The sequence below is a fragment of the Oryctolagus cuniculus genome, chromosome 9, assembly GCF_051225735.1.
Source record: "Oryctolagus cuniculus isolate XC-2025 breed Fujian yellow rabbit chromosome 9, ASM5122573v1, whole genome shotgun sequence".
Classification (NCBI taxonomy): domain Eukaryota; kingdom Metazoa; phylum Chordata; class Mammalia; order Lagomorpha; family Leporidae; genus Oryctolagus; species Oryctolagus cuniculus.
Window position 1 is genome coordinate 94905528 of NC_142875.1, and position 16209 is coordinate 94921736.

The 16209-nt window shown below is 51.8% G+C and overlaps 1 protein-coding gene across 3 annotated transcripts; it reads right to left on the minus strand.

The window, feature by feature from the left end:
• Positions 1 to 1911: 1911 nt before the first annotated feature.
• On the minus strand, positions 1912 to 15200 carry C1QTNF9 (C1q and TNF related 9). Of its 3 annotated transcripts, XM_089303736.1 has the most exons (5): positions 15063 to 15148; positions 14748 to 14854; positions 7763 to 7950; positions 4698 to 4760; positions 1912 to 3155 (listed from the first exon to the last, which is right to left on the minus strand). In XM_089303736.1, exons 3-5 carry the CDS (start codon positions 7926 to 7928, stop codon positions 2386 to 2388), a joined length of 999 nt encoding a protein of 332 aa, XP_089159862.1. In that variant the 5' UTR covers positions 7929 to 7950; positions 14748 to 14854; positions 15063 to 15148; the 3' UTR covers positions 1912 to 2385. The 3 variants fall into 3 exon arrangements, with proteins under 3 accessions (XP_089159862.1, XP_002712842.3, XP_089159863.1); XM_002712796.6 differs by lacking the exon at positions 14748 to 14854 and having other exon boundaries at positions 15063 to 15200; XM_089303737.1 differs by lacking the exon at positions 14748 to 14854 and having other exon boundaries at positions 7763 to 9911; positions 15063 to 15108.
• Positions 15201 to 16209: the final 1009 nt, after the last annotated feature.

Sequence of the window (16209 nt, forward strand, 5' to 3'; positions counted from 1 at the left end):
TACAAATTGTTGGCTGCAGAGCAAAATAGTCCAGGGCTCACTCAGGCTACAGATACAGCAGGAGTTAGAAGCCTGAACAATGCCATCAGGACTGGTGCCCCCCTCAGTTTCCTGTTGCTAGAACTGAAAGCCACAGAGTGAGTTATTTGTAAAGAACAGACACTTACTGAACCCATGGCTCTGGAGACAGGGAGGTGCAAGGGCCGGCGCCAGCACGTGCCCGGCATCTGATGAGGGCCTTGTGCTGCGTCATAGCACGGCAGAGGGCACCGTATGGCGACACAGAACAAGTGCACCCGCTCAGGCCTCTCTTCCTCTTCTTATAAAGCCCCACCCCCACGACCTTATCTAACCCTACTATCTCCAAAAGGCTCCACTTCCCAATACCATCAGCATGTCAGGTTAGGGAATAGGTCCCCAGCAGGTGAAATGTAGGGACCCCAGTCATACCACTGTAGCTTGGGTATTTCCAGCTCTACTTGGCTTCATCCTGCAGCTCTGCAGATGAGAAAGTGGGTGCTGTCAGCTTCAAGTCTGCATCCTCCCTGTTCTGACTGCATTTGACAAAGAGCAGGCCCCCCCCCCTTTTTGGCACAAAATTGTGCCATTGCTTCTCTGACAGGATCAAGTGCCATCTCGCAGAAGTCACCATGGCTGCTGGAAGGTGCTGTTCTGATCACCGGTCCTGACCCAGAGATTCAAGTTTATACCATTTGGAAGACTTGACCAGAAAGTGGACATTAGGATATTGTACTAGAAGAAACAGAAATCAATGGTGTCAATTCAAATAGGAAACATTAGGGCATGCATTTGATATAGCAGTTAAGACCACTTGGGAGGCCCACGTCCCATACTGGAGTTGCCTACATTCAAGTCCCAGCTCCTGTTCTGATTTCAGCCTCCTGCTAATGCCGTACTTGGGTCCCTACCACGAACATGGGAGGCCCGGATTGGACTGAGTTCGAGGCGTCTTGCTTATACTTGGTCCAGCCCTGGCTGCTGTAGGCATTTGGGGAGTGAACATCAGATGGAGAGATTCTCTCTCTCTCTCTCTCCCTCAAACAAACACAATGGAAACAAAACAAGAAATGTCCACTATAGTCATGAAGGAAAACTTTCCCTTTGAACCTACTCTCTTAGTAAATCCACCCCTATTCTGCACTTCTAACTATAACTCTGACATCTTGGTCCAGTAGCTACTTCTCTCCTTTGTACCTCATTTTAAAACTTTTAGCGAGGTACACAGTGAAAAAAAGGCTAATGGAATTTTTGCGGCTGGATTCTGGACTTCTTAGGAACTCATGATGCCCTTGATCCTCCAGTTATCCCTCCTTGGAATGGGGCTGCCTGTCCTATGCCTGGCCCTTCACTGAATTGTGAAAGCGGGTAGCTTTCATGGTTGCACACATTCCCAGGTGGAGAGCAATTTTGTTGCAGGAGGAAAATCATATAATAGGTTTCAGTGGCTTACAGGGCAAGATTTAGGACTTTAAGTTGATGACAGGCAGATGAGATTTTTGGATTTAGAGTTGATGTTGAAATAGTTTAGACTTTTGGGGGATGTTGGGATAAGGGGAATGTATTTTGCACACGGAAAAGGGAGCAGACACAGGAGGGCAGCTTTGGGGGGCAGGCACGGGGGCAGACGGCTGTGGGTTGAACTGTGCCTCCCAGAAAGATACAGTGAAGTTGTAACCCTCGGTGTCGGTGAATGCGGCCTTTGGGCCTTCGCGGATGTCATCAGGTCCAGCAGCCCGAGCTGGACGGTTGGCTGGCTTGAATGGCAGTGAAGGTCCATGTTAGAGAACATTGGGGAAGTGTCTGCAGCTGACTGGAGCATCTCACCACCCCCAGCTTAACGCTCTCAGTAGTCACGGAGGGGAGCAAACATTTTCTTTTCCACGGAATCTGTTTTAGTAATCTCAGTTTGATAGATTTATTTTATTTGAAAGGCAGAATTACAGAGAGAAAGGGGAAAACAGAGAACTCTTCCATTCACTGGCTCACTCCCCAAATGGCCTTGAAGGTTGGTGCTAGGCAAGGCCAAAGCCAGGAGTTGGAGCTCCACCCAGGTCTCCCACGTGAGTAGCAGGAGCCCAAATACCTGGGCCACCTTCCGCTGCTTTCCCAGATGCATTAACAGAGACCTAGAGCGGAAGTGGAGCAGCTGGGACTCGAACCAGCACTCATATGGGATGCCAGCGCTGCAGGAGGGCGCTTAACCCTCTGTGCCACAGGGCCAGCCCCAGGATTTTCAGTTTTAGATTCAATTTTAGTTTTCCTGTTTCCCCTTTTTTAGGATTAATGGAGTCAAACCATCTCAGAGCATCCTCCCCTGGGGGATTCGGCCGGCCGGTGAAGCAGACGTACGAAGTCTTCTCCATCTTAGGAGCTGAACAAAAGGAAGCCGGTGAAGGTTGTGTCGTCGTCCTCATCGGCAAACAAGCCATTGAAGCGCTCTCCTCCGGTCACCTGCATCCACACCTCGTCCCCCAGCTTCAGCTCCAGGACGATGCCGCCGGAGGCCTGGTCCTCAGAGCTCATGTAGCCGTCCTTGGTGTGCAGTACTTTCACGCCGTTTTTGACCAGGGATACCTGAACGTTGCGGGAGAAGACAGTGATGTGGTAGGTGAAGTAGTAGACCCCAGCGACGTGGCAGGTGAATTTCCCCGTGGCTACGTTGTAATGGTTGAGCTCGTTGTAGAGGATCCTGTCAAACTTGATGGGCACGTCGGAAGCCGGGAACTTGCTCAGCACGGTGAGTCCCACGGTGAAAGCACTTCGGGGCAGGACTGGGGTCTCACCGATTTTCCCTTTTTCTCCTCGCTCCCCCTTCCAGCCCCTTATTCCTCGGACTCCCGGCTCCCCCTGCGGCCCCACAGGGCCTGCTTCTCCTTTGGGGCCAGGCTTGCCTATGGGGCCTACAGGGCCAGGTAAGCCATTTGGGCCCAAAGGTCCGGGGTCGCCGGTCAGGCCTTCTGGCCCCCTGGGACCCACATCGCCTTTGTCCCCCTTCTGCCCTTGCAGGCCGGTCTCTCCTTGGAGGCCTGGCTCTCCCATGGGGCCCACAGATCCCTTTGGCCCATGCTTCCCTGGAGGCCCCCGGGAGCCTTGGTCGCCTTTGATCCCTTTTGCTTCGACTTTTCCATCTGCTCCTAAACAGAGGAAGAGAGAATAAAGGGAGGCTTGTGAAACATCTGCTTGAGAACAACCTCCCTTTCTCTGAGCGTACACACGGGGCGTGGTCATGCACCTGCTCAGGACCTGCTCAGGGCTTGCAAATCCACTTACTCACATTTAAAAAATGACAACTCTTGGGATAGGCATTTGGCCTCGTGGTTAAGATACCGGTTAGGATGCCCACGTCCTACATCTGGGTTCAGTTCCTGGGTCTGGCTCCAGCTTCCTGTTAATGTTGACCCTGGCAGGCAGCTGGTGATGGCTGACGTCATGGGATCCCTGCCACCCCCGTGGGAGACCTGGATTGCATTCGCAGCTCCCAGCTTCAGCCCCACCTGTTAGAAGCATTTGTGGAGTGAAATCAACAGATGGCAGCTTTGTCTGTCTCTCTTTCCTGGTATTGCTCTGGCCCCCAAGTAAAAATAATTTTTGAAAGAGGAAGAAATGACAAGCTGTGTACCATCTGAGTGTACCAGGCTGCCTACCAAACAAGGCCAGTCCCTGAGAGTGAGCACTTTGGGGAGCAGATGAACAGTGACAGGTGCGCTGATTCAGAGCACGGCTAGTGGCTGCTACTCATCCCCAGGGTGTGCCAGCCCCTTATGAGTTCCTCCCTGCCGTGAACACTAGCTGAACTCTTCCGGAGGGCATTCATTGCTCCCCACTGTCAAGCCCCCACTTGCCTACAGTTACGCTGCGTTACTGATCACACTGGGGGCTTCCCTGCATCTCCACCCAGCCTGGGGAGTGACCAGCATGGATTGTGGTGCCATGCCAGACTCCATCCTGGTGCTCCTCCCAGGCACCTGGCATGTCAGGCCCACTAATGGGCCTCCACCACCTCTGTCCCTTCTTCTGCAGACTTGGGATAATGACAGCCCCTTGTTTGGGGGCCTCCTGTGTTGAGTCCACACACAAGAACAGAGTGCATGAGCAGCACCTGTGCTCACCATTGTCAACATCTCTCTCTCCACCACTCGCCAAACACCAGTGTTCTGTGTCCCTTATGGCCCAATTCAGGAGCCGCCTTCTCTGGGCCATGCTGCCAGGTGCACCGAGCCAAAAGCCAGTCTCACTCCTGAGGACTCAGGGTTCATCAAACGATGGCCCACAGATTACTTCCAGGCTCCGGCCCGTCTGGCAGAGCCCACAAGCTAAGAATGGTTTCCCCCACTTAAATGGTCACAAATAATATTCTGGGATATGTGAGAATTACGGGAAATTGAAATATCAGTCTTCACACAGCCAGCATCACTGGCACACAGCCAGGCTTACAAAGGCAACATCTACAGCTGCTTCTGTCACGGTAGCAGAGCTGAGGAGCAGTGACCGATCCAACAGGGCTTGCAAACCAAAAATGTTTAGCCTCTGGCCCTTTACAGGACAAGTTGGCCAATTCCTGCACTAGTCATGAACTTCCAGAGAGCAAGAGCCGTGCTGGATCGCACTTAACAACTGCTGTGAGATCCTTGATAGCTCAGGACTTGGAGCGGGGCCAAGAAGAAGCCAGCTCTGACCTCGGTCTCCTTTCTCTCCGCTCCTTCCTTCCTTCCCCGGGCTGCCAGGATGTCCTGGTTCTCCTAGGTGGGGAGGAAGAAAACAGAAAAGAGTTGACATTTCAATTCCCAGTTTTCTGGCCACTAGATTCCTCCATGAGTGATGCATGCTGGAGAGTCCAGGGGTGGCCCAAGCCCTGCGAGCGCTCCCTGTTCACACCAGGACACTCGGAGAAAGGCAAGCAGAAGCGTGCATCAGGCTGTGGGCCATGCAGCCGAGGGAGGGAGCCAATCAGCTGGGGACTTGCCCAGCGCTCTGCAGCAGGATGAGAGGGGAGTCCCCGTGTGCTCAGGCCGTGCTGGTGGTCACGGCCGCACTTCCTTCCTGTGACGAGGACAAAGGAAGTGATTTGTACCTCGGAGGCTTTCTGCGCCTTTTCCAGCATTCCTGTGGAGAGTGGACTGGCAGTTCTCAGCCTCCTGCGAAACAGGTGACTTTGGTACCTGAAGCTGTTTGCGGCAGAAGGGAGGACTCTGAAAAGATCTCTTTGGAACCACAGAGCGGTGGCAAAAGCCCCTGATTGTGTTGGCGTTGGGAGAGCCCACGGGAACACCTGTGCGGCTCTGCTGACCACGTGTGGATCTCCCTGGACCCCGAGCTCTTGCTTCGCCTGACAGAGTCGCACAGGAGGCGGCTCTGGCCCTGGTGCTGAAGAGCTCATGAGGCCATAGTTCACCCCGGAGTCTGACTTCCCCCAAAAGCAGTAGAGCCCCCCATACTTCAGCCCCATGACTGGGCTGTGAGATACGGGGGCAGGTCCCAGGACAGGATCGACAAGACGGAGGCATCTCCATCACAATCTCTGGCTGCTTGATCTCTTGGCAGCTGGGGAGCCAGTGCGCCCGCAGTCATCCCTAGGTGTGCTTCCTCTTCATCTGTGCATCCCCATAACCTGCACTAGGCCACAGCGGAAGTTTAAAGCTGCCTCTCCTGATCTCATTATGGTTTCCCTGCTTACTTCAAGTTCTTCCTTCTCAAGAGCTGTGGCCTCCAAATGCCCATGAGCACGCAGCCCGAGTAATAAAGTATAAGAACGCCTCCTAACCCATGACACGTCTCTGTTTCTAAACTCGGCACAGGTATCGTATCACAGATGCGTTTCTTGTGAAACATACAGATAAACACATTTGAAGGGGATAAGATTAAGGGACTTTTTAGTATGAGCAATGTGATTATCATACTAAGAAATATTATATATATATATTTAAAATATAGCATATGTATTTTTATCAAATACAAGGGGGTCTCCATAAAGCTCGTGGAAAATACATATTATGAAAAAGCCATGTGTGAATTTCAAAGTATTTTTGGCACATCAACAAATTCACAGTAACTTGTTAGAACCACAAGCAGTAAGACTTCTGCTTAAGAGGCCGGCGCTGTGGTATAGTGGGTAAAGCCGCCGCCTGCAGTGCTGGCATCCCATATGGGCACTGGTTCGAGTCCCAGCTGCTCCACTTCCGATCCAGCTCTCTGCTGTGGCCTGGGAAAGCAGTAGAAGATGGCCCAAGTGCTTGGGCCCCTGCACCCATGTGGGAGACCTGGAAGAAGCTCCTGGCTCCTGGCTTCAGAGCAGCTCAGCTCCAGCCATCGTGGTCATTTGGGGAGTGAACCAGTGCATGGACGACCTCTCTCTCTGTCTCTCCCTCTCAAATAAATAAATAAAATATTAAAAAAAGAGAAGAATAGCTTTAAAAAGATGGCGGAGGAGGGGGAGGCAGGAGGCGGAAGTGGTGCAGTCAGAGCCAAGGTGGACCAGTCCGGAGCAAAGGCTGTGGCAACAGGCCCTGGGGATGCTCGAGCATTTCGCTTGATGACTTTCTGGAGCGCCAGGACCAGTCGCGTTTGTTTAGTATGAGTGTTTTGAGCAGGTCAACCAGCCGAAACTTTCCCAGAAAAACCCGCAGGACGCTTCCCCAGTGAGTCCCTGTCCAGCGGGACGATGGCCCGTCCGTCCTGGCCAAACAAGGGCGATTTTGTGAGGGCGCTGAGGGGAACTCACCAGGCATCCGCCTCCCATTCTGATTTCAGCTCATGTGGCCAAAGATCCATCCTACCTGTTGCCTGGAGCAGGAAGAGCTATGACATAGATATTGCTGCTCCTCCATATCCACAGGGGACTGGTCCCAGGACCTCCTGGGACACCCAAATCTGCAAATGGTCGACACCCTTGTATAAAAATGGTGTAGTCTTTGGATAGGACCTGTGTACATTCTGGCATGGATATTTTATTTTTAATTTTTAAAAGATTTATTTATTTATTTAAAAACAAGAGTTTTATATATAGAGAGGGAGAGACAGACAGAGATCTTCTATCCCCTGGTTCACTCTTCAAATGGCTACAACAGCCAGGGCTAGGGGTCAGGCTGAAGGCTTCAAGTTCGCCCATGTGAGTGCAGAGGGCCCAAGCAGTTGGGCCCTCTTCCACTGTTTTCCCAGGCACATCAGCGGGGAGCTAGATTGGAAGTAGAGCAGCCAGGACACAAACCAGTGCCCATGTGGGATGCCAGTGCCATAGACAACAGCTTAACCCACTACACCACAATGCTGGCCCCTCTCCTGTAGACTGTAAATAATCCCTACATGACTTATAACACCTACTCCAATGTAAATGCTAGGTAAATAGTTGTTATGTCATAATGTTTAGGGAATAAAGACAAGAAAAAATGTTTAGATATTTAGTACAAAAGCTATTTTTCCCCAAATATTTTTAGCCTGTGTTTAGCCACTGTGGAGAGATGGCTGCACCATGGCGGATGCCTTGTGGTGTCAAAGTGAGGGCTAACAAACAGCTATCCCCACCAGATGAGAAGGCCCACGAGGGCTGGGTCATGCCAGCCTTGTCCTGAGTCCGCCCCTGTACCGAGCACAAAATCTGACTTACTGGCTGTTGGCCGAGCACATGGGTGGGTGGATGAATGAGAGTGAGTGGGTGGGTGGGCCCCGCACCGATGATGAATGCGTTACTGAGATAAAAGTGATGAAGGGTGAGCGGCAGAGCAGCAGAGGCCGCGGCGGGGCGTACCTGCATCCCCTTTGTCACCCTTGGCTCCATCTCGTCCATCTCGTCCAGGCAGTCCGTTGTGACCGGGACTCCCAGGGATGCCAGGGTGTCCTTGCCTGCACGTGTCCTGCGAGCTTACACTCCCCGTGCAGACTCCAGTGACAAGCAGGAGCCACCAGATCCTCATGGTTCAGGTGACCAGGTCTGAACTGGAAGAGGGAGACACAGACTGAAAGCAGGAACCTTGGCCATGGGGGCCGTGGACACAGCCTCTGCTCCTTGCAGAGGGCAAAGGCTCCACACTCGGTCCAACAAAGACAGAATGGTCAGGGCACACGGTGAGGGTGGACAGTGGGAGTGACCAGCTGCTTATACCCAGGACATTTTCCCGAGGAGATAAGACACCTGACTGGGATCCGACTTCGTGGTGACTGACCAATGAGGAAGCAGAGTTTGAGGCGAGGATAATACTCACCTATGGACTCGTTCACTGTGGGCAACCATTTCTTGGAGCCAGAGGAGCAGCTGAAAGCTTACTTACCTCCTACGGTTGCCGGAAAGGCCAATTTTGATCACAAGGCACACAAAAGCACTTTCTACATAGCAAACAGAATCACCACGGGATCCACCAATTCCACTTCCAGGGATACACTCAAAAACAAACAAACAAACAAACAAACAAACACCAAGGCCCCCTGAGACTCCAACAGAACACCCGTGTTTGCAGCAGCATCACGCATAGCAGCCAAAGAGAGGAAATAATCCAGGTGCCCGTCAGTGGATGCCTGGATAAACACAAGGTGTAAATGCCCAGTGGAGTATTTCTCAGCCTTAAAAGAGACAGGAATTCTGACCCATGAGGGCACACAGATGAGCTTTAAGGACCCTGTGCTAAGTGAACTACGCCAGTTACCAAAAGTCAAATATGGAATGATTGCACTTACATGAGATACTCAGAGCAGTCAAATCCATTGACAGAAACTAGAATGATATGTCCCTTGGAAGAAGGGGACATGGCGAGTTGCTTAGTGGGGACATAGATTCAATCAGGGACAATGAAAAAATTCTAGAGATAGACAGTGGTGATTGTTACCTAAAAATAGGAATGTATTTAATGCCACTGAACTGTACACTTAAAATGGTTAAAATGATAAATTTAGAGACCAGCATTGTGGCGTAGGGGATAAAGCCGCCACCTGCCATACCAGCATCCCAAAGAGGCTCCGGTTTGAGTCCCAGCTGTTCCACCTCTGATCCAGCTCTCTGCTAATGGCCTGGGAAAAGCAACAGAGGATGTGTGGAGATCCGGATAAAACTCCTGGCTCCTGGCTTTGGCCTGGCTCAATCCTGGCCATTGTGGCCATCTGGGGAGGGAACCAACAGATGGAAGACCTCTCTCTCTCTCTTTTTCCCTCTCTCTGATTTTGAAATAAATAAGTAAATCTTTAAAAAAATTATAAATTCATGCTATTGGCCGGTACCGTGGCGCACTTGGTTAATCCTCCACCTGAGGCCGGCGCCGCGGCTCACTAGGCTAATGCTCCGCCTTGTGGCGCTGGTACACCGGGTTCTAGTCCTGGTTGGGGTGCCGGATTCTGTCCCAGTTGCCCCTCTTACAGGACAGCTCTCTGCTGTGGCCAGGGAGTGCAGTGGAGGATGGCCCAAGTGCTTGGGCCCTGCACCCATGGGAGACCAGGATAAGTACCTGGCTCCTGCCATCGGATCAGTGCGGTGCGCTGGCTGCAGCGCGCTGGCTGCAGCGGCCACTGGGGGGTGAACCAACAGCAAAAGGAAGACCTTTCTCTCTGTCTCTCTCTCTCTCTCTCTCACTGTCCATTCTGCCTGTCAAAAAAATAAAAAAAAAATAATAAATAAATAATAAATTCTCCACCTGAGGTGCCAGCACCACGGGTTCTACTCCCGGTCGGGGTGCCAGATTCTCTCCCAGTTGCTCCTCTTCCAGTCCAGCTCTCTGCCGTGGCCCGGGAAGGCAGTGGAGGATGGCCCAAGTGCTTGGGTCCCTGAACCCGCATGGGAGACCAGAGGAAGCACCTGACTCCTGGCTTCGGATTGGCGCAGTGTGCTGGCTGTAGCGACCATTTGGGGGGTGAACCAACGGAAGGAAGACCTTTCTCTGTCTCTCTGTCTCTCTGTCTCTCACTAACTCTGCCTGTCAAAAAAATAAAAAATAAATTTATGCTATGCATATTTTACTACGATTGGATAATATTCTTTGCATTAAAGTCTTCTTTTTCACAATGGGAGGCCATTGTGAAAAAAGGAACACACATACATGAGTGCATATGCACACATACACACAGCTGTACACACACAAGAGGTTACAATCAGGTCTGCGCAGTGGGTTAAGCCACAGCCTGCAATGCTGGCAACCAATATGAGCACCAATTTGAGTCCTGGGTGCTCCACTTCCGATCCAGCTCCCTTCGAATGGCCTGGGAAAAGCAGGGGAAGATGGCCCAAGTGTTTGGACCCCTGCCACCCACATGGGAGACCTGGATAGAGTTCCTGACTTCTGCCTTCAGCCTGGCCCAGCCCCAGCCATGGAAGCAATTTGGGGAGTGAACCATAAGATGGAAGAAAGAGAACTTTATGGTTTGGGAGAAGTACATTAAGTCCTTTCCCTTTAGCACTGTCTCCTCCCCCTCGTGGTGGCTGATTTGCTTTCTGACCTCATCAGGAGCTAAGATGACACCTGGGAAGGGTCCAAACAAAGGGAATAGCAACATGCAAGCCCCCAGGGGTTAGTGGGACTTCCTGATCTGGCCATGGTTATCCATTAAGACGCCCAGAGCACCATGTCCTGCTCTCTCAGGCTAACCGCCGTGGAAGGAGCTTTGCATTTGTTTGTGTAAATCTGGCTTCTCACCTGACTATTTTTCCTTATTATTGTATTCCCAGTACTTAATATGAGGATCCTTCAAAAAGTTCATGGGAAACTGGAATCAAAAGATGAGATTAGGGGGCTGGCGCTGTGGTGTAGTAGGTTAAGCCTCTGTCTGCAGCTCTGGCATCCCATATGGGCACCGGTTCATGTCCTGGCTGCTCTCCTCCTCCACCTCCTCCTCCTCCTCCTCCCCCCCTCCCCCTCCTCCTCCTCCTTCTTTTGACAGGCAGAGTGGACAGTGAGAGAGACAGAGAGAAAAGTCTTCCTTTTTCCATTGGATCACCCCCCAACGGCTGCTACGGCCAGTGCGCTGTGGCTGGTGCACCGCGCCGATCCGAAGCCAGGAGCCAGGTGCTTCTCCTGGTCTCCCACGTGGGTGCAGGGCCCAAGCACTTGGGCCATCCTCCACTGCACTCCCGGGCCACAGCAGAGAGCTGGCCTGGAAGAGGGGCAACTGGGACAGAATCCGGTGCCCCAACCAGGACTAGAACATGGGGTGCCACAGGCGGAGGATTAGCCTAGTGAGCCGCGACGCCGGCTGCTCCACTTCTGATCCAGCTCTCTGCTTATGGCTTGGGAAAGCAGTGGAGGATGGCCCAAGTGTGTGGGCCCCCGCACCCACATGGGAGACCAGGAGGAAGATCCTGGCTTCTGGCTTCGGATCAACCCAGCTCTAGCCATTACAGCCATTTGGGGAGTGAACCAGCGGTTGGAAGATCTTTCTCTCTGTCTGTAACTTACCTCTCAGATACATAAATAAAATCTTTTTTTTAAAAAATGTGGGTGATCCCGTGAAACTGCTTGCCTAGCCCATGCAGTTAGGCCGATTGCTGGCACACAGCGCGAGCTGCAGGCAAATTTCTCCTAGCCCTGCCTTCTGCTGATCAGGGAAACTGCACCCGGGTGTACCTAGGCCCATCAGGAAAGTTACCTATGTGACCTTCAAGCTGATTGGAGAGGCATAGCAGCGCCAATATGAGTTCTATCCTATAAAGTTAGTGCTGCCCTGAATTGGTCACGCCCCTTCTGCCTGCCCTTTAAAAGGTGTGCTTGGTCATTAATAAAGCAGACATGGTCACCAAAACTTGTCTCTGGTGCTTCTTATTGAAGAGTGCCATGTGAAGTTCATGTGAACTGTGCCAAATATGCCTGTTGTGGGGCTGGCATAGCTGCACAGTGGGTTAAGCTGCCACCTGCAATGCTGGCATCCCATAAGAGCCCCAGTTCAAGTCCTGGCTGCTCCACTTCCAATTCAGTTCTCTGCTAATGTGCCTGGGAAAGCAGAGGAAGATGATGATCCAAGTCCTTGGGCCCTTGCCACCCATGTGGGAGATCTGGATGGAGTTCCTGGCTCCTGGCTTCAGCCTGGCCCAGCCCTGACTGTTGCAGCCTTTTGGGAGAGTGAGCCAGAATATGGAAGGTCTCTATACCTCGCGGTCTCTTCCCTTCTCTGTCACTCTTTCAAATAAATCAATTTTTTTTTTTTTTGACAGGCAGAGTGGACAGTGAGAGAGAGAGAGAGAGACAGAGAGAGAGAAAGGTCTTCCTTTGCCGTTGGTTCACCCCCCAGTGGCCTCCGCTGCCGTTGTGCTGCGGCCAGCGCACTGCGCTGATCCAAAGGCAGGAGCCAGGTGCCTCTCCTGGTCTCCCATGGGGTGCAGGGCCCAAACACTTGGGCCATCCTCCACTGCACTCCTTGGCCACAGCAGAGAGCTGGCCTGGAAGAGGGGCAACCGGGACAGAATCTGGCGCCCCGACCAGGACTAGAACCCGGGGTGCCAGCGCTGCAGGTGGAGGATTAGCCTATTGAGCCGTGGCGCTGGCCACAAATAAATAAATCTTTAAAATAATATGTATGCTGTGCTGAATTTTAAAAGTTGTCTAAGATGCATGTCATGAATGTACTTCTTAAGAGATTCATGTTGACAAAAACTAGAAGCAAATAGTTTCAGATGAGCACAGTCGCTTTAGGATGTTGAGATGGGGGAACTTTTCCTTCTTAACAAATGCCATTCTTGGGCTGGTGCCATGGCTCTGCCTGCGGCCCCAGCATCCCATATGGGCGCCGGGTTCTAGTCCTGGCTGCTCCTCTTCCAGTCCAGCTCTCTGCCGTGGCCCAGGAGGGCAGTGGAGAATGGCCCAAGTGCTTGGGCCCCTTCACCTTCCTGGGAGACCAGGAAGAGGCACCTGGCTCCTGGCTTTGGACCAGTGCAGCGCTGGCTGTAGCGGCCATCTGGGGAGTGAACCAATGGAAGGAAGACCTTTCTCTGTCTCTCTCTCTCACTGTCTATAACTCTACCTGTCAAATAAATAAAAAACAAAAATGCCATTCTCACAGTACTGATAAACACATTTCCAGATACATATTTTTGAACCTGCCTGATGGTCATCCAAAGGATGACATCGCCATCTCATGGGGACCTCTAAGTATCACAGGGTGCAGTGTAATGCGAAGAGCATTTTAGGAAAAGGAAATGCAGATGTTTCCCTCTGAAGCCACAACCTCACTCTGTTTCCAGAAACGGAGTTGAATCTCCTTAGAGACAAATTCCATGAGCAATCTACACCTGTCTCCTGGAGTTAACTCAGAAATGACCGTGGGAGCCAAATCTGAAGTTCACCACACAACCTCTGTTGAGGACCTTATGAATATTTCCAGCCTTTCAACACGTGCGATACAATTATTCCAGTATTAAAAAGATCACAAGACCATAAGGAGTCGGGTCAGCATAAACTGTTTTGTTCTCCAGCAAAATACGAGGTTACGTAAAAGCAAACACGTCTCCCTTCATCCTTCCTTCACTACTTCTGCATACTTGATAGAGTCTACCTCGCTTGCTCACACTGTGGGTGAGAACACAGACGGGCTTCAGCAAATGGTCCTGATGAACTGAACACACTTCACTTTCCTCAATGACACACAGCTAAGTCCCCATCCTAACGGCATCCTAACCTCTGCTGCGCAGGGTGTGGCCACTCATCACCTCCTCACTCAGCCCAAATGCAGAGGCTGAGGACTCGCTGTGCTTATGACCATTCTGGGACTGTGAGTGCCCCAGACAAGTCAGGGGGAGGGAACAAAGCGGTCACTCTGCTGAGGGCTGAGGTGCACCTGATGCACAGGTGCGGGTCGGGCAGAGGGAGGCAGAGGGAGGCAGGCTGCAAATGTCTTTGGAGTCACTGAGTTTCAGTTCTGAACACAACACGTTCTGACTTGGTTAACACCTTATTTCTGGGTTCTTTCCCTCCTATTTACTGTATTTCTGCTTCACTGTTCCATCTCTCGATAAACGATCACACGTGCCCCGCCTGATTAATTTTCTGTAATTCTCAGCCAAGGATGAGGGTTTCCACTCCAAAATGCTATCTCCCCAAACTAAGATTTTACGCAGACCTGCCAAAACCCAGCTGAGCAATCTCTATCGAGGCTCATTTCCTTGTGCGGAAGATTGGAGAGATAAACTAACACCTCAACCTTCCTCCTTCCTACGTTTGACTGCCATGCCCAGCCCTGGCTGTTGTGGGCATTTGGGGGCGTGAACCAGCAGATGGAAGATCCCTATCTCTCTGACTTTCAAATAAATAAAAGCAACTAAGTATATTCATGAAGCCCAAGCATTTAGTCTAGCAGTTAAATCACTGGTTAAGACATTGTCCTCCACATTAGAGTGCCTGGATGGATTCCTGACTCTGCCTTCCTACTCCAGATTGTGGGAGGCAACAGGTGACAGCTCAAGTGGTTGGGTGCCTGCTGCCCATGTGGGAGACCTGGATTGAGTTCCCAGCTCCTAGCTCCCAGCTATAGCTTGGCCCAGCCCTGGACGTTGCTGGCGTTTGGGGAATGAACCAACCAATAACAGCTCTTTGTCTCTCAAATAAATAATCTGCCCAAAAAGTTCATGAAAAACTAGTATTGTGAAAGAACTCTACATGGACTTCAAAACTCTTGGCAATAAACATCTTTTTTCTATGAACTTTTCTGAAGTCTCCCTGTATATTTTCTTCTATTGATACATTGGACACTTTTTCTGTAAATCAGAAGAAGTATTTGTTAAAGTACACCGTGTAAATTAATATAGCCATAAACATCAAAGTGGGTACCTTGAAAACTGTGCAAAATGACCTGTAGGTTATTTTCTAGACGCTTCTCCAGGAAGCTCTCTAGAAAGGTTCTTCTTTCTATGCTTTCATTCCTCCTCCTGGCCAGCCTGCAGATTCCGCAAAACAAATCTCAAAATCAGCTTCCTCCTCAGGAATGAATGTTGGAACCAGCTCAGTTACCATTTTCCTCTCCCAAACTGCAGAAATCGATTTCACAAATCATTAAGCAGGATTCTCACTCACTGCTAAGCTAAGTGCTGTTTTAGGAGTCAGATCCCTTCCATGGAATGTAAAGTCTTCGCTTAACACACCTACCTGATCCCCAGGGCTGCAGGCTGGACCCAGGTGTAGTGCGGACCAGGAATCCAGGGCAAACTGAAGAAGTACAGCCTTCCCGCCACACCAAGTCCCTAGTGGCTCTGTGTGCAAAACAGCAGGAAGGGGAGGGACAGGGGCAGGGCTGCAGAACTCACAGCCACACGTGCGTCAGGAGCATCTCCTCCCAGAACCCTTCATTTTTTGGTTTGTTGTGGTCCCTGTTCATCAAAGGAGGGAACTGCAGGTGTTCTTTTGAGTGGCGTCTGGAGGTGGGACTCCCTGCGCCTCTCAGCTGTGGAGCAGCAGGACACCAGACTGGATGTTGGCCCAGTAGGCTCTGTCCCCTCACTGGGGTGTTTAGACTTGCGTGTAGCACGTGTGCAGGTGAGGACAGAGGGCCCACTCCACCCTGGTGCCACCATGCTTCCAGCGCCCTGCAGGCACACTCCTGGGTGTCTCTCAACTGAAACTTGAAACCCAGCTTCAAGAGGCCGAAGGTCCCCAACGTGGCATCTCAGGGGCGTGAGGAGGACTGAGCCCAGCTGTAGAAGGCACACGGGTAACAGGGATGGCAGGCCGCCTCTCTGGCTCCCCTCACAGCGCCTCCACTCCCTCACCAGGAGGTCCAAGGGCACGACAAGGTCTCTTCCCATCGTGGTGGGGACGGGAGGCTCCACCTCCCAACCATCTTCACCTGCTCACTGAAGACTGTGGCCCCAGCCTCCATGCACCCCTATCTTCCCCCACCCCAAAGGCCCCCACATCTTCACTGCCACCTGCAGGCTCCCCAGTGGACAAAGCTGGTCCCAGCAGCCTGGATCCTGCTGTTGCAGAAGGAAATGCCCCACACCCCACCTGGCTGCAGGGCCCCGTCCTCACCATCGTGGGCTCCCACTTCAAACCCAGCCACATTGAGACCCCGAGTCTCTGCAGGGCCTTGCCTAGCTCTGCCAGTCCCATGGGGTCATCCGTGCCCCCATGCCCAGCAAACCAGGGCCTCCCTGTCTGCACGTTCTGCACAGCTGTGACACACCTCCAGCCCTGTCCAGTTAGTGAATTTCACTCCCTCTCTGTGCTGTTGCTTGCCTGTACCACTCATTCTGTACAGGGACTGACACATTGATGCTTGGCCTCTCTTCATCTG

Bases quoted from the DNA above. Each gene is read 5' to 3' on its own strand.
- C1QTNF9 (XM_002712796.6), bottom strand. From the start codon at position 7,928: ATGAGGATCTGGTGGCTCCTGCTTGTCACTGGAGTCTGCACGGGGAGT. The intron at 4,761-7,762 runs GTACGCCCCGCC...CTCCCCACCTAG, and splicing joins GGGTGACAAAGGGGATGCAG to GAGAACCAGGACATCCTGGC. The intron at 3,156-4,697 runs GTCAGAGCTGGC...TCCTCTGTTTAG, and splicing joins CGGAGAGAAAGGAGACCGAG to GAGCAGATGGAAAAGTCGAA.